The sequence below is a fragment of the Ranitomeya imitator genome, chromosome 3 (assembly GCF_032444005.1).
Source record: "Ranitomeya imitator isolate aRanImi1 chromosome 3, aRanImi1.pri, whole genome shotgun sequence".
NCBI classification, from domain to species: Eukaryota; Metazoa; Chordata; class Amphibia; order Anura; family Dendrobatidae; genus Ranitomeya; species Ranitomeya imitator.
This window is the reverse complement of record NC_091284.1, coordinates 222,432,880-222,454,726: the sequence shown is the minus strand read 5'-3', so window position 1 is coordinate 222,454,726 and position 21,847 is coordinate 222,432,880. Positions and strand designations below refer to the sequence as shown.

The 21,847-nt window shown below is 43.5% G+C and overlaps 1 protein-coding gene across 1 annotated transcript in view; it reads right to left on the bottom strand.

The window, feature by feature from the left end:
- HSD11B1 (hydroxysteroid 11-beta dehydrogenase 1) overlaps positions 1 to 21,847 on the bottom strand; it is a 60,182-nt gene that overhangs the window by 19,374 nt on the left and 18,961 nt on the right. Inside the window, exon 2 of the mRNA XM_069756171.1 lies at positions 812 to 942. Coding sequence (XP_069612272.1) covers positions 812 to 942 — 131 coding nt within the window. The remainder of the gene's footprint in view (positions 1 to 811; positions 943 to 21,847) is intronic.

Below are 21,847 nucleotides of genomic sequence, written 5' to 3'. Positions count from 1 at the left end.
TTCTGCTGCTGTGAAGCACCTGAAGGGTTAATAAACTTCTTGAATGTGGTTTTGAGTACCTTGAGGGGTGCAGTTTTTAGAATGGTGTCACTTTTGGGTATTTTCAGCCATATAGACCCCTCAAACTGACTTCAAATGTGAGGTGGTCCCTAAAAAAAATGGTTTTGTAAATTTCGTTGTAAAAATGACAAATCGCTGGTCAAATTTTAACCCTTATAACTTCCTAACAAAAAAAAATTTTGTTTCCAAAATTGTGCTGATGTAAAGTAAACATGTGGGAAATGTTATTTATTAAACTATTTTGTGTCACATATCTCTCTGGTTTAACAGAATAAATATTCAAAATGTGAAAATTGCAAAATTTTCGCCAAATTTCCGTTTTTATCACAAATAAACACAGAATTTATTGACCTAAATTTACCACTAACATGAAGCCCATTATGTCACGAAAAAACAATCTCAGAACCGCTAGGATCCGTTGAAGCGTTCCTGAGTTATTACCTCATAAAGGGACACTGGTCAGAATTGCAAAAAACGGCAAGGTCTTTAAGGTCAAAATAGGCTGGGTCATGAAGGGGTTAAAAACAGACTGAACACTGATGCCATCCGTGTGATGTATGTGTTCTTCATGGACCCATAGTGTAGACTTCTATTGGCCCTTTGAAATCGTGATACTGGAGAAAAATGGAGAAGTCTCCTTGAGTTTTGCATGAACACATGGTTCGTGGAAACAGATGGACATGATAGACTATTATGGGTACTTACTATGTACGTGGAACACGGACAAGTGAGTGAGGCCTAATAGTGTTACCTTCTTGAGTTTCTCTTCAGTCCGGGCGGTTATTAATATATGTGATCCCATCTTTGCCAGGTGATATGCCATCTGTTCTCCAATGCCAGAACTTGCACCAGTAACAATCACGCGTTTTCCCTTTAGCATTTCTAAAGATACAGAATCAGAATGAGTTAGTGACTATTTAGTGATTACATATAATTAGTAGTGATGAGCGATTGTGCTCGGATAAGGTGTTATCCGAGCATGCCAGTGCGCTAACAAATAGACAATCCCTGTATGTGTTGCGGTTGTATAACAGCCAGGAGACATGCAGCCACGGGGACTTGCACATATTTTTCAAGCGCATTGAAGACACTCGGTTAGCACACAAGCATGCTCAGATACCACCTTATCAGAGCATGTTCGCTCATCCCTAATAATTACCATGTCCTGTAAAAAAGAAGCAAGTAAACATTAACATTTCCAATGTTCATAGTATGAGAAACCTCACAATCCTTTTAGTAACCTTGTTTCATGCCGTTATTCCTCCTCCAAGATATTTACTGATGTCACTTTTATGGTGGGGTCCTTACCTGTTCTTGCTATTACCAACATGGCTTTACAAGTGATCTATAGAGAAGTAACAGTTATATTTGAATAGTGGTTTTATAACAGTTTATGCATCCTATAAATGATTTATTACTAGACCGTGTTCTAATTATGTCAGGAGAGAAAAGGATATCTCAACTGAGATGTATCTTGGGTGTACACAAATGTTACCTATTTTGTCACCTTTTATTAAATCCAATATGTGAGAAAAAGATTAAAAGATCACTGAACAGACATAAGCCTATAAATGTACAGGAGTGGTCACAATCCTTCTGTTAATAATAGCTTGATCACAAGGCTAGGAGTTACAAATGGACTTGCAATAACTATCTATTCAGCCATTGCCCTGAAATTACCGGTAATCAATATAATTGTCCTGTAATTTATCATAGTACAAGATATGAAGTTCTCTGACACCGGGGGGCTACAAAAATAGGACATTTTCATGCATAAAATGTAGCTGCTAGTGCCTTACTTTTGGGGTTTTCTGTATAATTTATTTTCTGGCTCCTAAAAGTATGAAACTACTCGTATGCTCTAACTGGCTCATGAGGCCTGCATTTTTTTTTAAATATCTGCTAAAGCAGTGCCACATTAGAGGAAATGCAACTTTTCTCTGACTGTCTTCTGAAAAATGTTATGGGATTGACCCCTGGCTGAATCATTATAGAGAAGAGGGAATCATTTGAAATTGAAATTTGTCTGCGTTTTGTTTGTGTTTTAATAAAGTTGCCACAAACTGCAAGAATGGAGAGTTTCTAATGGCACAGAAAGTATGTATTAAAGGTTTTGCCAACAAGAAAAAAGGTGGCACTCACCGTCCCTTAACCCCTTTCTGACGTCAAACAGGATAGTACGTCCGATGTCAGAAGCCCCGCTTTGATGCAGGCTCCGGCGGTGAGCCCACCTCAAAGCCACGACATGTCAGCTGTATTCAACAGCTGACATGTTCCCACAATAGCTGCGCGTGGAATCGCGATGCGCCCATGCCTATTAACTAGTTAAATGCCACTGTCAAACTCTGACAGCGGCATTTCCGGCCATCAGGCCGGAAATACGCGCATCGCTGACCCCTGTTACGTGATCTGGGGTCAGTGGTGTGTCAGCATGACAACCAGAGGTCTCCTCGAGACCTCTATGGTTGTTGATGCCAGATTGCTATGAGCGCCACCCTGTGGTCGGCGCTCATAGCAATGCTGTAATTCTATTACATAGGGGCGATCTGAGCATCGCCTCTCTGTAGCAGAGCCGATCAAGTTGTGCCAGCTTCTAGCCTCCCATGGAGACTATTGAAGCATGCCAAAAGTAAAAAAAAAAGAAAAAAGTGTTTAAAAATATGAAAAAAAATTAAATAAATAAAAGTTCAAATTACCCCCCTTTCGCCCCAATCAAAATAAAATCAAACCTACGTATATTTGGTATCACCGTGTTCAGAATCGCCCGATCTATCAATAAAAAAAGGATTAACCTGATCGCTAAGCGACATAGCGAGAAAAAATATCAAAACGCTAGAACTACATTTTGGGGGGTCGCCCCGACCGATCAAAAGATTGTATCTGCACAATAATGGTATTATTAAAAACGTCAGCTCAGCACACAAAAAATAAGCCCTCACGCAACCCCAGATAACTTTGGATTTTTTTTCACCACTTAGGGTATGTTTCCACGGTCAGGAAATGCTGCGTGTTTGGCGCTGCGTACAGCCGTGCAGCGTCAAACACGCTGCGTCCAGATGATACAGCATAGTGGAGGGGACTTCATGAAATGCCGTCTTCACTATGCGTTAAAAGACGCAGGCGGCAGACCCGCGTAAATGGACATGAGGCGCGTCTTTCCAGAACGCAGCATGTCTGTTTACAATGCAGTGACGCTCCGTCGCCGCACCGTAAATTAACCATAACTTATCATTAGATGCGCTGCCACAAGGATAAATTCAGGAAAAGTATCAAGGATTCACAGTGGTTTATTCTACGAGTTTCGGGAGTCTCATGCCCCCTTCATCAGCCACCGTGGCAGCGAGGAGTATAACTACAAATTCCCTTTGAATACAAGGCATCCAGATGTAGCAGAGCTTGACTCGACGTGGGAGACTCGTTATTAAGGACTACGTCGGATCAGGGAGTATACGGTTAGTTTATTTTTTTATTTTTTTTTCAGATGATCGATGGCTTCGCTTGGATTACCAGTGTAATAAAGATGGCAAAACTGTGTGGTGTTTTATTTCATTAAAATACTTTATTCTGCATGTGTGTGTTTTATTAACCCTTTACCAACTATAGGATTAGTAATGGTAGGAGTCTTATTGAAGCCTCTCCATTACTAAGCTGGCTTAATGTCACCATACAAAGGTGACATTAACCCCTTATTTCCCCATATGCCACCACTACAGGGCAGTGGGAAGAGAGAGACTAAGCGCCGGAATTGGCACATCTTACAGATGTGCCATTTCTGGGGTGGCTGGGAGCTGGTATTTGTAGCTGGGGTGGGGGGGGGGGGGGCAATACCCATGGTCCCTCTCTAGGCTATGAATATCAGCCCGCTATAAATTATAGGGGGACCCCACGTCAATTTTTTTGGGGGGGTCCCCCTATTTTAATAGCCAGTAAAGACTAAATATACAGCTGCAGGCTGATATTCATAGCCTGGGAAGTTCCATGGGTATTAACCCCTTCCCAGGCTACAAACATCAGTCCCCCAATTGCTGGCTTTTCCCTCTGTGGTGCAGAAAATTGCGTGGGAGCCCACGCCAAATTTTTTTCAATTTTTTTAAATTAAACAGATAATGCGTTTAAGACCGGGGTCACACTTGCGAGAAACTCGCACGAGTCTCACACCTCAATACGTGACACAGCCGCCCCTGGGACCGGAGCGTTCAGCTACATAGAAATACATGCAGCCGCACACTCTGGTCCTGAGTGCCGGTGGCAGTGCCAGGTGTTGAGGTGCGAAACTCGGGCGAGTTTCTCGCATGTGTAATCCCGGTCTAACTCTTTATGTACCGTTTTATTATGTTTATTACTAAACATCGTGCTTGGTTTTATTCATCTATAGATATATCTATCATCTATTATGTACCTATTATCTATCTATCTATCTATCTATCGATATATCTATCATCTATCTATTATATCTATCTATTATCTATCTATTGATTGCTATATCTATCTATAGATGTATCTTTCTATCTATCTGTGTATGTATTCTTCAATGGAGTATGTAAAAGAAGAGGTTGGACAAGGAAATGACATCACAATTCTTTTTTTTGTATATCTTTATTTAGCTTACAAAAACACACAATTCCGCATGAAAAAAAACGCATCAAAAACGCAAGTGACCTGCCAGTGATCTCAGATGCAGATTTTACCTGCTTCAAATCCTGAGCCAATACTGAGCCATTCCTGACTGTGGAAACATACCCTTAGATAAAAAAAGAACCCAGACATGTTTGGTATCTATGAACTCATAATGACCTGAAGAATCATAATGGCAGCTCAGTTTTTGCATTTAGTGAACCTTGCAAAAAAGCCAAACAAAAAACAAGGGGATTTCACTTTTTTTTACAATTTCGCCGCATTTGTTTTTTTTTTCCATTTTTGAGTTCACGACATGCTGAAACCAATTACGTCATTCAAAAGTACAACTCGTCCCGCAAAAAGCAAGCCCTCACATGGCCATATTGACAGAAAAATAAAAAAGATATGGCTCTGTGAAGAAGGGGAGCGAAAAACGAAAACGCAAAACCGAAAAAAGCTCCAGTCTTAAAGGGGTTAAAAGATCATGTATTTCCTGAAAGTTAAAACGTGGATGCCGGAGAGTTTTTAGGACACATGATGGATTGTATGCCACTTTTCTTTCTTGTTGGCAATATTATTCAAATCAAATGGTCGGCACTATATTCAATTGTGGTGCAGGTGGAGCAATAGCAGCAAAGATAAAGAAATCCCGGCATTCACGTGTTGATTAATGCTCATTCAATGGAATTTTTGGTTCCGGATACTTTTCTATTCCTCTAAATATATTTAAAACACTATTTGTTTTTGTAAGCAAATAAAAGATAAGGAGATACTTGCCCAATAATTGTGCACACAGATTATTTTGACCATAACATCATTTTTATGCATATTTCCAACTCCAAGTTTTATAAACTTGAATGCTATTTTGGTCACTGCTGTATTTTTTGAAACATCATAAATGTATTTTTGCACATTGTGAGTTGTTTGGTTATTATTCTTTAACAGATCAAAATAATGAGTTTAGTTGAAAAATTTACATTTTTCATTTAGTTGCATTATAATTCTGCACACTAATGTACATTTTGTTCCAATTTGATCTGCGTAATCCACTTACCCAGTAAATATGGAGATTGAATGCATCTCTGCCGTACAGACTGCCAGCCTTGCACCTGGTTGTGCTCCAGTGGGAGCTGATGACCTCTGATAACCCAGGTACTGGCCACCACCGTGTAAGGTATGATCATACACTCGATAAGCCAGGGCATTAAATGGGAGCCTGTGCAAAACATCACAATCATCCGCAATGTGGGAAATGATGTTGGGCATGTTTTTCTTTTGTGATCTTTGCAAATGGCATCCCACAGTGTTTGGATTTGTGTAGAACTGCAAATGTCAGGAAATTTGACTGCAACTCGATCTTCAACATATTGATCCACTAGTGTCTACTTATCAATATTTGGCACTGGTTTGAGTCAGATCTCCAAAAAGGAAAGAAAAGGCAATAAGATAGGCTGCTATAATTTAAGAGATTTTCCAAGGAAAGATATTCCTGTATCCACAGATTAGGAGGTAAATATCTGATACTTTGGGGTTCTACTCGGAACCCCACTGATAACTAGACCAAGGTTCCCAATTTATCTATACCTCCTCACTATAGTTAATCTCTGCCACTCCCAATTTTTAAGGGAATGACAGTCAAGTACTGTACTCCTCTATCTTCATAATTCCCATAGACATCAATAGATAACCACACAACTGTGCAATAATGTCAGTCAATTCAATCCCCACCAGATTAAGACTTCCACTTAAATGTTTGGCGTTGGTCCCAGCGATCAGTGATATATCACCTATCCTGTGGAGAGATGAGAAATGTAATTTATGGATTAACCTTCTTTATGATAAAAATAACGTACCCTATACCTAGTTTTCTATTTTTTCGGCTCAATCCTACTCAATTTAGTGCCAAATATCCATTGATACCCTTCCATGAGTCCCTCTTATTACATCTTTCCTAATTGCCTATAGTCAAACCCTATTACTGTTTTTGTGTTGCAAGTAAACTAAAACATTTTAAAAGTAGTTCGAGGAACCAATAAAAATGACTGTAGTGAAAAAAATTATTACATATTTAGGGAAGTCCAACAAAAAAAAGTTTATTTTTATGATTGTGCCTATTAAGTGATATTTGCTAGAACTTGCTCAGCCCTATTAGGAATCGATCTTATGTGTATCCCATATATACTGTATATATCAAGTAGCAATTTGAAAGAACCTTTTCTTTTTAATTACAGGTTTGTTAATTAGTTTAATAAAATATTGATTTGTTTTAAATAAAAGTTTATTTTAACGACCTTGGATTTTACACATTGGATTATAAACTTAGATCATGACATGAGATATAAACTCCTGAAAGACTAGTCACACCCGTCTGCCAATATTGTAACTCATTAACTTCTTGTGGCCTTGCCCTGTGCTTTCTATAAAATGTACAATTTGCACTTTGATTGTTTAACACAGATAAACCTATGTGAATATGAATTATCTTCCAGCCACCATAATTTAATCCATGGTTTCTGGGGGAAATATTCATGCATTCCTGTTTTTTTTTTTTTTTAACGAACCAAATACCAAAAGATTTTAAAAATATAAAAGATGATTTTTTCCTAAGAGAACCTGTCGAGTCCTCTAACCTTCACTCACTGCCATCCTATTCTAAAATATGATGTACTGGTAAATGCAAGCTCAGAACCGGAGCTTGCATTTAAAGGGATGATTTTTGTGTAGTATACTGATAGTATCTTGAAATAGGGCTTGATTAGCCCTTTCTGGATATGTAAGTTTTATTTCTCTGCGTGGCCTCATTGTCCTGATGTAAGCTCTGGACAAATTTATCGTCTTGCTATGGGAATTCTGGCATATGTAAATGGAAAATGAATATTCACTCCTTCTCCCACCCACAATCCCGCCCACCACTCTGCACTGGCGTCACTTATTCTATCACATTGCCCTATTCCCGAGGATCGCATTGCAATTTTGTGATCTGGCCGCGCCGTCTGCTCTCCTGACCTGAGAGTGACAGCTGCATAAGAATACATGATGTCACTCTCAGGTCATGAGAGCAGACGGTCAGTCCGAGGATTGCGATTCGATCCCCAGATGGATAGCTCAACTGTCAGGAGTTAGGAGTTGCAGCACAGTTTTCATCTGCCTTGTATGGAGCCAGCTCAATTCCTATGCCCGCTCCATACACCTGCCCCAGCCCTGTGGTGTAAAAACTCGTCATGGATAGGGAAGAGGTGAAAATGGGCTATCTAGAGTTCTTTAACCCCTTTACCCCCAAGGGTGGTTTGCACGTTATGGACCGGGCCAATTTTTACAATTCTGACCACTGTCCCTTTATGAGGTTATAACTCTGGAACGCTTCAACGGATCCCGGTGATTCTGACATTGTTTTCTCGTGACATATTGTACTTCATGATAGTGGTAAAATTTCTTTGATATTACCTGCGTTTATTTGTGAAAAAAATGGAAATATGGCGAAAATTTTTAAAATTTCGCAATTTTCCAACTTTGAAATTTTATGCAATTAAATCACAGAGATATGTCACACAAAATACTTAATAAGTAACATTTCCCACATGTCTACTTTACATCAGCACAATTTTGCAACCAAAATTTTTTTCTGTTAGGGAGTTATAAGGGTTAAAAGTTGACCAGCAATTTCTCATTTTTACTACAAAATTTAGAAAACCATCTTTTTAGGGACCACCTCACATTTGAAGTCATTTTGAGGGGTCTATATGGCAGAAAATACCCAAAAGTGACACCATTCTAAAAACTGCACCCCTCAAGGTGCGCAAAACCATATTCAAGAAGTTGATTAACCCTTCAGGTGTTTCACAGCAGCAGAAGCAACATGGAAGGAAAAAATTAACATTTTACTTTTTAGTCACAAAAATGATCTTTCAGCAATAATTCTTTTAATTTCCCAAGGGTAAAAAGATGAAATGGACCTCAAAAGTTGTTGTCCAATTTGTCCTGAGTACGCTGATACCCCACATGTGAGGGGGAACCACTTTTTGGGCGCACGGCAGGGCTCAGAAGGAAAGGAGCGCCGTTTGACATTTTCAATCTAAAATCGGCTGGAATTGAGATCGGACTCCATGTCGCGTTTGGCGAGCCCCTGATGTGCCTAAACAGTGGAAAACCACCACAAGTGACCCCATTTTGGAAACTAGACCCCCTAAGGAACTTATCTAGATGTGTCGTGAGAACTTTTATCCCCCAAGTGCTTCACGAAAGTTTATAATGCCCGGGCGTGAAAATAAAAAATCCTATTTTTTCCACAAACATGATCGTTTAGTCCCCAATTTTTTATTTTCTCAAGGGTAAAAGGAGAAACTGGACCCCAAAAGTTGTTGTCCAATTTGTCCTGAGTACGCTGATACCCCATATGTAGGGGGGAACCACTGTTTGGGCGCATGGCAGGGCTCAGAAGGAAAGGAGCGCCGTTTGACATTTTCAAGCTAAAATTGGCTGGAATTGAGATCGGACGCCATGTCGCGTTTGGCAAGCCCCTGATGTGCCTAAACAGTGGAAAACCCCACACAAGTGACCCCATTTTGGAAACTAGACCCCCTAAGAAACTTATCTAGATGTGTCGTGAGCACTTTTATCCCCCAAGTGCTTCACGAAAGTTTATAATGCCCGGGCGTGAAAATAAAAAATCCTATTTTTTCCACAAACATGATCGTTCAGTCCCCAATTTTTTATTTTCTCAAGGGTAAAAGGAGAAATTGGACCCCAAACGTTGTTGTCCACTTTGTCCTGAGTACGCTGATACCCCATATGTAGGGGGGAACCACTGTTTGGGCGCATGGCAGGGCTCAGAAGGAAAGGAACGCCGTTTGACATTTTCAAGCTAAAATTGGCTGGAATTGAGATCGGACGCCATGTCGCGTTTGGCAAGCCCCTGATGTGCTTAAACAGTGGAAAACCCCCACAAGTGACCCCATTTTGGAAACTAGACCCTTTAAGGAACTTATCTAGATGTGTCGTGAGCACTTTTATCCCCCAAGTGCTTCACGAAAGTTTATAATGCCCGGGCGTGAAAATAAAAAATCCTATTTTTTCCACAAACATGATCGTTTAGTCCCCAATTTTTTTATTTTCTCAAGGGTAAAAGGAGAAATTGGACCCCAAAAGTTGTTGTCCAATTTGTCCTGAGTACGCTGATACCCCATATGTGGGGGGGAACCACTGCTTGGGCACATGGCAGGGCTCAGAAGGAAAGGAGCGCCGTTTGACATTTTCAAGCTAAAATTGGCTGGAATTGAGATCGGACGCCATGTCGCGTTTGGCAAGCCCCTGATGTGCCTAAACAGTGGAAAACCCCCACAAGTGACCCCATTTTGGAAACTAGACCCCCTAAGGAACTTATCTAGATGTGTCGTGAGCACTTTTATCCCCCAAGTGCTTCACGAAAGTTTATAATGCCCGGGCGTGAAAATAAAAAATCCTATTTTTTCCACAAACATGATCGTTTAGTCCCCAATTTTTTTATTTTCTCAAGGGTAAAAGGAGAAATTGGACCCCAAAAGTTGTTGTCCAATTTGTCCTGAGTACGCTGATACCCCATATGTGGGGGGGAACCACTGCTTGGGCACATGGCAGGGCTCAGAAGGAAAGGAGCGCCGTTTGACATTTTCAAGCTAAAATTGGCTGGAATTGAGATCGGACGCCATGTCGCGTTTGGCAAGCCCCTGATGTGCCTAAACAGTGGAAAAACCCCACAAGTGACCCCATTTTGGAAACTAGACCCCCTAAGGAACTTATCTAGATGTGTCGTGAGCACTTTTGTCCCCCAAGTGCTTCACGAAAGTTTATAATGCTCGGGCGTGAAAAAAAAACCCTATTTTTTCCCACAAAAATGATCATTTAGTCCCCAATTTTTAATTTTCCCAAGTGTAACAGGAGAAATAGGACCCCAAAAGTTGTTGTCCAATTTGTCCTGAGTACGCTGATACCCCACATGTGGGAGAAAACTACTGTTTGGGTACACTTCGGGGCTCGGAAGGGAAGTAGTGACGTTTTGAAAAGCAGACTTTGATGGAATGGTCTGCAGGCGTCATGTTCCGTTTGCAGAGCCCCTGATGTGCCTGAACAGTAGAAATCCCCCACAAGTGACCCCATTTTGGAAACTAGACCTAATTTGGAACTTATCTAGGTGTGTGGTGACAATTTTGAACCCCCAAGTGTTTCACTTAAATTTATAACGCCCGGGCGTGAAAATAAAATATCCTATTTTTTCCTACAAAAATGATCATTTAGTCCCCAATTTTTAATTTTCCCAAGTGTAACAGGAGAAATTGGACCCCAAAAGTTGTTGTCCAATTTGTCCTGAATACGGTGATACCCTACATGTGGGAAAAAATACTGTTTGGGCACACGTCGGGGCTCGGAAGGGATGTGGTGACGTTTTGGAAAGCAGACTTTGATGGAATGGTCTGCAGGCGTCATGTTCCGTTTGCAGAGCCCCTGATGTGCCCAAACAGTAAAAAAAAAACCACAAGTGACATTTTGTAAACTAGACCCCCAATGAACTTACATAGATGTGCCCCCTTTTTGGAACTAATCTACTGTTTCCTGTAAAGTAAATTAGTAGTGCATGGAGGTGTGGTACACTCTGAAGCAATCCTTCATACACAGGCCAGGTTTTTCGGGGCAGGTGTCGCATTGATAAATGGTGTCCTTGCGTATTCCCCTTTTGTAACACACTCGGCACCTTTTTTGCGACTTACCTCTTTTTGCAGTTTGCGGGACCTCCCCCGGGAAATGCTGACCTGGTACGATACGAGCACCTTCAGTTCCGGAAGTACTGGGGCCAGCTCCTTCCCTCGTGCCAAATAACAGGGCCTTAACCACTACCTCCTGGAACTGAAGGTACGACGTATCGCTGTGGCGTGCACATCGTGACAGCAGGAAAGCGTTGAGCATTGCCATTTGTACGATGTGCACGGACAGCTTTTTGTACCACACCTTGGCCTTCCTCAAAGCACTGTATGGTTGGAGGAGTTGATCGGAGAGATCAACGCCCCCCATGTTTTTGTTGTATCCCAGTACACAGTCCGGTTTGCAGACCTGTGTAGAGGTACCCCGTACAGTGCTGAGGGCACTGCCATCACCGTGTATGGTGGTCAAGAGAAGGACATCCCTCTTGTCCTTGTACTTGACCACCAGCAGGTGGTCGCTACATTGGGCTCTGCTCTCACCTTTTCTGAGCATCTGCCCAAGTAGCGTCTTTGGGAGGCCTCTCTGATTTTTGCGGACAGTACCGCAGGCTGCGGTACCTCGCGCAGAGAGGGATTTGTAGAGTGGGATGCTGGAATAAAAGTTATCAGTGTAGAGGTGATAACCTTTATCCAGCAGTGGGTGCACCAAATCCCACACTATTTTCCCACTCACTCCCAGGACAGGGGGACACTCAGGCGGTTCAATCCTGCTGTCCTTCCCCTCTTAGACTCTAAAGCTGTAGGTGTACCCTGAGGTACTCTCACACAGCTTGTAGAGTTTGATTCCGTACCTGGCCCTCTTGCTGGGCAGGTATTGACGGAATCCGAGCCGCCCCTTAAAATGAACCAAGGACTCATCCACGCAGATGTCCCTTTTGGGCACGTACACTTCACCGAACTTTTTGTTGAAGTGTTCGATGACAGGCCGAACTTTGAACAGACGGTCAAAGTTGGGGTCATCTCATGCGGGACACTGTGCATTATCGGAATAATGCAGGAACTTGTGGATGGCCTCAAAACGCGTTCGGACCATGACCATTCGGAACACTGGAGTGTTGAATAAAATATCAACACTCCAATATTGCCGAACTTCTGGCTTCTTCAGGAGCCCCATATGAAGCATCAGGCCCCAAAACTGCATCATCTCAACTGCGTCTACAGGAGACCAGTTGGAATATGATGAACCGGTGTTTTGCTCCAAAAATTGACGAGCATACAAATTAGTTTGCTCTACCATGAGGTTAACAAAATCCTCAGAGAAAAAGACTTTGAAAAAGTCTATTTCTGTGAGGCCGGTGGTGTCAAACCTGATTCCTGATTCTGCCACAAAATCAGGAATCAGTGGCTCGTAATTTTCGGGGGGCGAGGTCCATACGGGGTCCGAAGAGGGGCGCGCTGGTTCATCTTCAGGAGTGGGCCCTGCCTCATCTTCATCTTCATGAATGATGGGCACTTCTTCTGTCCTGCGGTGTCTGCGTGGCGGTACCGCAGGGCCGGAGGAGGAAGATGAGGAGGGGGAAGAGGATGAGGAAGAATCAGAAAAATAAAGAAAAGTGGGATCCTCTCCCTCGCTATCAGTGTCGGAGGCAAGGAAAGCATATGCTGTTGGGACGAACGGGACATTTTTTGTCAGTATGGTGCTTTTGTGTACTTTATTGGGAACTATGTGTACGTGTGGGAGGATAGTGTTTGGTGCAAACTATTCTAAAAAGAAAAAGCTAAAGGAAAAAAAAGCAAAGGGGAGAAAAAAATACCTGTGAAAGGAAAAGTCTAAAACAGCAGGCCCTAGCTCTGATAAGTGAACCGCGTCACTTACCAAATTTTGGCGCCTGCTGGGTGTACGAACGGGGATGTGGAAAAAACGCCAGGCACGAGAGCTCTGATAAGTGACACGGTTCACTTATCAGAGTTCGGCGGCTGCTGGGTGTGCGAACGGGGATGTGAAAAGGGAAGGCACAGATTAGACGCGGCGGCTGGGGGAGCGCAAGGGGATGGGGGAAAAAAAGAAAAGGCACGGATTAGACGCAGCGGCTGGGGGAGCGCACGGAGATGGGAAAAAAAGAAAAGGGAAGGCACAAATTAAACGCGGCGGCTGGGGGAGCGCAAGGGGATGGGGGAAAAAAAAAGAAAGAAAAGGCACGGATTAGACGCAGCGGCTGGGGGAGCGCACGGGGATGGGAAAAAAAAAAGAAAAAGAAAAGGGAAGGCACAGATTACACGCGGCGGCTGGGGGAGCGCAAGGGGATGGGGGAAAAAAAGAAAAGGCACGGATTAGACGCAGCGGCTGGGGGAGCGCACGGAGATGGGGAAAAAAAAAAGAAAAGGGAAGGCACAAATTAAACGCGGCGGCTGGGGGAGCGCAAGGGGATGGGGGAAAAAAAAAAAGGCACGGATTAGACGTGGCGGCTGGGGGAGCGCACGGGGATGGGGGAAAAAAAGTGAGCACGAGTGTTGATAGGTGAACTGCGTCACCAATCAACGCTCGGCGGCGCTAAGGGGGTGAAAAAAAAGCGAGCACGAGTGTTGATAGGTGAACTGCGTCACCAATCAACGCTCGGCGGCTGCTAAATTTGGGCACGGATGCGGCGCAAGGAGGGGGGATGGGAGAAGGGGGGATGGGAGAAGGGGGGATGAATAGAGATCGGGCCGGGATCGGGGTATCAACACTTACGGTTTGTAGTCTCTCTTCTTTCTTCTTTCTTTTTTCTTTAGCTAGAATTGTGGTGTCACAGGCTACTGTGGCACCACAAGTCTCAGCACAGGAGGGGATCTCGCAGCGTGACCGCTCTGAAGGAATCCTCACCAAGTGTGAGGATTCCTTCAGAGCAGTTACACAGGTCAGGGGCAGGTGAGACAGGTCACAGAGCGGTCACACCGCTGCTGTAACCTGTGATTGGTGGGATCGATGATCACATCGATCCCACCAATCAAAGAAGGCCCTGGTGACGCTGGTGTTGCTATGCACCAGCCTATGATCGGAGCTCACAGCTCCGATCATAGGCAGGTCACCAGCAGGTCACCAGCAGGTGACAGGCAGGTGACCGGCAGGTCACCATCAGGGCACAGCGCGGTCACACCGCTGCTGTGCCCTGTGATTGGCGCGATCGACGATCACATCGATCGCGCCAATCAGACTAGAGGGATGCCGATACAGAGGCAGGGAACACGGGGCTGCAGAGCGCGCAGGTAGGCAGGACACAGCGGCGGTAACAGCGGCGGTAATACCGCCGCTGTGTCCTGCGATTGGCGCGATCAGTGTGATCGTCGATCGCGCCAATCAGCGTTGAATGCTCCGGAGCCATGGCAGGGGATCCGGAGCCATGGCCCGGGGCTGCAGAGCGCGCAGGGACAGGCAGGGCACAGAGCGGTAACACCGCCGCTGTGCCCTGCGATTGGCGCGATCGATCGATCACGATCGCGCCAATCCTGGGGGGGTTTGGGCCTATGCCTGGCATTGCCAGGCACTGGCCTAGGATCGAGTACATCGGTACTCGTTCCTAGGCTGGGACCTCACTGTTTCAGCCAAATTGATTGGCTGAAACAATGAGAAAGGCTGCGATTGGCTGCTCAGAATTGAGCAGCCAATCACAGCGATCGGGAGGCCGGGGGGGCAGCGACAGGCCCTAGGATGCCGACACCATCTTCCTGCAGGTAAGATGGCGTCGGAATTTTAATGCGATCACTGCGACTTAAGTCGCAGTGTCGCATTAAAGGGCATGACGTACTATTCCGTCCTTGGGAAGTAAAGCCCACCCCACATGGACGGAATAGTATGTCTGATGGCAGAAAGGGGTTAATGGGTAAAATTGCAAACTGTAAAAACAAGTAAGTTTGCAATATTGACCTCCTATTAAAAGAACAGAGGGATTTTTGATATTATAGTGTATGGCAAGTTGCCGATCATCCTGCCTATGTTGGTGAGGCTGATACCTAAGTAAAGCGCGCATGCCGATTTTAGGCTTTTTGCTTTAGAGCCTGCTCATGTCTTTTTGAAGTTGGCTATATAGCTTGATATAGCTAGCTTCAGTCCCCCTGTGCTTATCCCATGCTCCAGGGGAAAAGCTGCCTCTAAAAGTAGCCATGGAGAGAGCACAGTTCGGATAGCAGCACAACCATGCCGCCTGCTTGAACTGCCAATTTTCAGGAGTAAATACCTATGGCAAACAGGAAGTTGGAACGAAGCGGAGGAGTACGTTTCAGAAACGGGACTTCAGAATAACCCTTTTTGACTGGAGAAATTCCCCACTATAGTGTTCATAGTTCTGTCAGTTATAATAGTGGCAGAGCAGACTAAATGCTTTTTTATGGATAAGGTATAAAAATTTTTATGAGCGTTTGTTGTAAAATAAAAAACCCAAAAGACCTAAAGACTTCTGACCTGCATGTGTTACCTTGGCAGGATAATCTACTCTAGTGTCACAGATTTACCTGCTAGTTGATGATTACCAAGAAGTACTACTTTATAAAAGCCAGAAAATGTAAGATAAGATATTGTGAATATATATTGCTGATTTGAAAACTAGTAACCCTAAAAGGTGTCTATGGCAAAAATACTTTTCAATAGTGTGAAAAAAGTAATACAAGTATGCGACAGTTGTGCAGACACTACTAAAATCTGCTAAAATTTAAATCTAATAAGTATCCAAATGATTAAAATAACAATTGTGCATAAATTCACATTATCAGAAAGAGGATTTCTAAAATTATGTTTTTGGAAATGTAAAGGTGGCAGTGCCACTAGAGAAAAATCTAATTGGATTAGTTGCTAGCTTCTAGTCATCATTATAGGTCCAAATAGTTGACCCTCCAAGTTTGGAATTTTTCAGAAAACATATAAGAATGCTAAAAATAACTTTTTGCTTAAAAAAAAAGAAGCTCCCAATGTTGTATTTGAGAAATGTTGTATCTGCGCCTTCTAAAACTCTTGACGCTTTGCAGTTTTTTTCCCCCTTTCCCTATTCAGAGGGAAGCACTGGAACATTAATAGATGTTGTATTTGTGAGAATTCTGCCTAGCGACAGATGTCCTCTTTGCTTCTTTTTAGAAATTGTTCTTCATTATAAAAGGTCTATAAAATAGTAAAAAAACTTGTAAGTACGGGGTTTGAAAAGTAGTGCATATTTCACACTACATATATAAACCACAATACTCAGATTGGGAAACCTGGGGTCAGTTCAGGTCTGGACCGTAAAAATACCCATTCTGAACCTAGCAAGTCAAGTGGGCTACCAACATTTTAGACTTCTATGGGATTGTTGGTGGGAAATTTCCCTTTTGAGTTGAGTTTTGTTGTCCACCATGATCAAAGTGTTCTACGCTCAATTCTTAATATACTTGTGCTATATGCTTTTTTTATGTGTAAAGGAATGTATACTGGGGTTGTGAATGTTTAGAAACCAGTCTGAGTACTGCCAAGCTGTCAGAGACATGGTCAGTATGCCTACCAGGTAATGGGGTGGCTGCCATAGAGGTGCCATGGGGTCAGTTAGAGAAGGTTTAGGATTCGCAGCAGTTTTCCATGAGTTTACAGTACCATGTAAACCTATGGAAAACAAAATCTGCAGTTCACATGCTGCGGAAAAAAACACGCGGAAACATATCATTGTTTATTCCGCAGCATGTCAATTCTTTGTGCGGATTCCGAGGCGGTTTAAACCTGCTCAATAATAGGAAACCGCACAAAATCCCCCCAAAAATTGTGGTAAATCCGCGGTAATTCCGCAGGAAATCTGCAGTGCGGTTTACCTGTGGATTTACCAAAATCAGTCTGGTAAAATCCGCAGAGTAATCCGCAGCGTGTGCACATACCCTCAGTGGTTCTGTTTTACTACCAGGCAGTGTCAGGCAACACAGAGGAGCTGTACAGCTGACATAGAAACTTGAGAAAGCAGTGTGCAAAATGCACGTCAGGGGTGCTGTCATCTTACTAGCTGTTTATTATTTTACTGCTCCCGTTTCACACTATTTGCAATCATGGTTAGATATTTCCTTATGAATATGCACTTTAACGAAAGCATCTATACTTATTAGATTATGTTTGAAATGATCATATCCTTAGGGGAGAGTCATAATATATTATTTATTGACCACATGATCTTGTTTTCTATTATACACCTACCCCCATATGTTCCCCCATGTGATTGATAGTTCCCTGGTATAAAAACATATATGTTTTCTAACTTGATGGAATATACATTTTCTAATAAATAATATATTTTATTTTTATACCAGTGTAGTACCTTTCTTTGTAAGATTATGATTTATTAGTACACACCCATTAGTCTTTTTTTTGTCAATCGGTTTTCTGTAGTACCGTATTTTCCGGCGTATAAGACGACTTTTTAACCCCTGAAAATCTTCTTAAAAGTCGGGGGTCGTCTTATACGCCGGGTATCTATGGTGGGTGGGGGGGGGGGAGTGGTCCCGATGACGGAGGGGGCGTCTCACAGGGAAGTGTGAGTATGCCCCATTACCTCATATTGTAGCTGCAGCATCAGCGTGGGTTGCTGGGGAGCGGCGGCGGCTGTTCCTCTTCATGCCGCGTGGGTGCTGTGGGGCGGCGGTTCCTCTTCCTGCAGCGGCGGCGTATCTTCAGGGAGAGTCAGTCGGGGCTCCTCCGGCATCTCCTGAAAGCCCGGAGGCGCCGGCAGCTCCATTGCTGCGATGCGGTGGCCTCCGGGAAAATGGCCGCTGGGGGCGGCGCAGGCTCAGATTCAGATCCCGTCCCGAGATCTCGAGAGACGAGATCTGAATCTGAGCCTGCACCGCCCCCAGCAGCCATTTTCCCGGAGGCCACCGCATCGCAGCAATGGAGCTGCCGGCGCCTCCGGGCTTTCAGGAGATGCCGGAGGAGCCCCGACTGACTCTCCCTGAAGATACGCCGCCGCTGCCGCCCCCGTTGCCGCCCCACAGCACAGAGCCCCGACGCTGTACCAAGAGGAACCGCCGCCCCACACCACCCACACGGCACAAAGGAGCAGCCACCGCCGCTCCCCAGCAACCCACGCTGACGCTGCAGCTACAATATGAGGTAATGGGGCATACTCACACTTCCCTGTGAGACGCCCCCTCCGTCATCGGGACCACTCCCCCCCCCCAAAAAAAGGCACATTAGTCACCGGCCGTATAAGATGACATACGGCGTATAAGAAGACCCCCGACTTTTAAGATTTTATATTTTAACTGGAAAAGTTGGGGGGTCGTCTTATACGCCCAGTCGTCTTATACGCCGGAAAATACGGTAATTTGGGAAACAGACTAGACTCTCCTTGGGGTTAGATATGGACAAGGGGACAGGTGTCCCATGAGTGTGAAGTCTCTGTCCTGTGTGTAAGGGGACCAGCCCATCAGTAAAGAGAATGAAGAGTTTGCAACCTGAGAGGGCATGTGCACACGTCAAGATTTCTTGCAGAAATTTTCCTGACAAAAACCGGACATTTCTGCCAGAAATCCGCATGCGTTTTTTTCACGTTTTTCATGCGTTTTTGACACGTTTTTGGTGCGTTTTTTACCAAATGCATAGAATAGCGGGAAAAAACGCAGAAAATCCGCAATGAACATGCTGCTTTTTTACCGCGATGCGGTTTTTTTTGCGGGAAAAAAACGCATCATGTGCACAAAACATGCAGAATGCATTCTAAATGATAGGATGCATAATGTATGCATTTTTAATGAGTTTTTATAGCGTTTTTACCGCAAAAAAACTGAACGTGTGAACATACCCTAAAGGGAGAAGTCACTTCGGAGAGGCACCAAACGGCTTAGGTGATGGAGAGTTAGCTGCAGAAGTGTGCCTGGAAGTGAGGAGAGTGACCGCCAGAAGTATGGGGAATTGCCTGTAGAGGTCGGTGTGGGAGGGCACACCTGGTGACATTTAGCCGTGGGATGAGCATGAAGGTGAAGTGATATGCTACAGCTGAGTAGTAAGTGGAACATACGCGTGTGGCCGAGCTGGCGGTGGAGTGTTCAAGACAGTTATGGTATGTGCACACGTAGAAAGCTCCTCTGCTGATTTTTCCGCAGCGGATTTGATAAATCCGCAGTGCAAAACCGATGCGGTTTTTACTGCGGATTTATCGCGTTTTCTATTGCGGATTCCGCTGCGGTTTTACATCTGCAGTTTTCTATTGGAGCAGGTGTAAAAACGCAGTGGAATCCGCACAAAGAATTGACATGCTGCGGAAAATAAAACGCTGCGTTTCCGCGCAATTTTTTCTGCAGCATGTGCACTGCGGATTTCATTTCCCATAGGTTTACATTGTACTGTAAACTCATGGGAAACTGCTGCAGATCCGCAACTGTGCAAAATCCGCAACATGTGCACATACCCTTAGGCAAAAGAGAGGTGGCAGCGCAAGTGAGATAGTCCTGTTGAAGTGCAGCGGAGAGTGGAATGACTTGAAGGTCATGGGACCCATTGTAAAAGGTCCAATGGGGCCCCCAATTATTGCAAATCTTTCACCCCATCATGACCATTGGATGTTGTTTTTTTGTTTTTTATCTTTTATATTTTTCCAGCACTGTGACTTATTTTTTGTGGGACAAGTTGTACTTTTGAATGACTCCACTGATTTTACTATATAGTGTACTGGAAAGCGGGAAAAAAATTCCAACTGCGGTGAAATTGCAAAACAAGCGCAATTCCACATTTTTTTTACCTTGTTCACTAAATGATAGAATTGCTCTGCCAGTATGATTCTCCAGGACATTACAAGTTTGTAGATACCAAATATGTAGAGGTTCGGTTTTATTTACTGGTGAAAAAAATCCAATATTTATTGGAAAAAAAAGGCGCCATTTTCCAAGACCTGTAGCATCTCCAATTTTCAAGATCTGGAGCTGACTTGCCGAGCTAACATTTTTATTGATACTATTTTGGAGTAGATGTTTGATTGCCTGTTATTGCAATGTTTTTCTGCGACCTAAAAAACATAATTGTGACTTTTTGATTTTTTTTTTCTGATTAATCAAATTGCCGATCAGATTAATTATTTTTATATTTTGATAGATCTGCATTAAGAAACACCAGTGATACCAAATATGTATTTTTTTAGATTATTTTATTTTGAGTGGGTCAAAAGTTGAGTGATTTTAACTTTTATATTTTTTTATATTTTTTTTTAAATTTTCTACTTTTTAGCACAAATATTTAGACTAAAATAAAAATACTTAAACTAAATTCCGTAAGTTGCTCCTGGAAATTGCATGAATCTCATAAACACCAGTGGGTTGGCTGAGGGTTGTGCTCGATGCACAGAATAAGGTATAACAAAATTGGACTCTTAGGTAACGTTCACATTTGCGTTGTTGGGCACAGCATCGTCGACTCAAGCAACAATGCAATACACAACGCTGCGTTTTTTGGCGCATGCGTTGTCATAAAGTACAAATGTTCCTGAGTTTTGGCGCAGGGAAAATGCTACAAGTAGCGTCCTCCGCGCCCTGTCTGGTGCGTCAATATGACGCATGCGTTATAAAACGCAATACAACGCATACCGGCGCATGTCCATGCGCCCCCATGTTAAAGATAGGGGCGCATGACGCATACGTCGGTATGCGTCGACGACGCTGCGCCCAACAGTGCAAATGTGAACGTACCCTTAGCTACACATACTAAAATACTGTGTGTAAGTAATATCCAGGGCATCTACCTTAATAGTGCTCCAGTGGCTGATGGGTGTGGTTGTTCGAGTGGCCAATAGGTGTAGAAAACATTGCAATGAACATGCACTAACATCTCAATCTAGATTGGTTTAAGTGAGCAATCAAATAAGTAAAACATTCAGCAAATGGTGGCTGGCATGCCACTGTCCTTATTGGAAAATCCCCTATAGCCCACTTACTTGCCGATCACGATACTGTCGATATGGTGACATATCAAAATGGAGTAGTCCATGAATTCTCAGGTGCTGTTCATATACTGGGAGAAGAACTCTTCATATATCTTGTGATGTCCACAAAGTCCTAAGTGCAGGAGAAGTAATCCTCATGTGTCTTGCGATGGTGGTTCTCCGGGCAGTAGCGTCCCTGGAAACCACTTATGCTCACAGTGAGGTGGCATGTGACATCACTGGCTGCCTGGTACAGAGTCCTGCTGTGGCCAAAAACCAGCAGATTGAAGAAGGAAAGTGATCCATAGTCTACTCTGGTGAAGTCACACACCATCTTCACATGGATCCAGTATGGCTACCGGCCGGAGCACACTGCACATCGGGACAGGAACATGAGCGTGAGACCGGAGTATGCCCCCTCAACTGTGCATTTTCAGCCTGACTGTCATCTATGGGCTTTTCCTACCTATTACTTCTAAAGTAAGGTAGAGAGTGAATGAAGGATATGCTAATTTATTTATTTTAATCACTTATATAGTGCCATTCCACAGCGCTTTACAGACATTATCGGTACTGTACCTATTAGGGCTCACAATCTAGGTTCTCTAT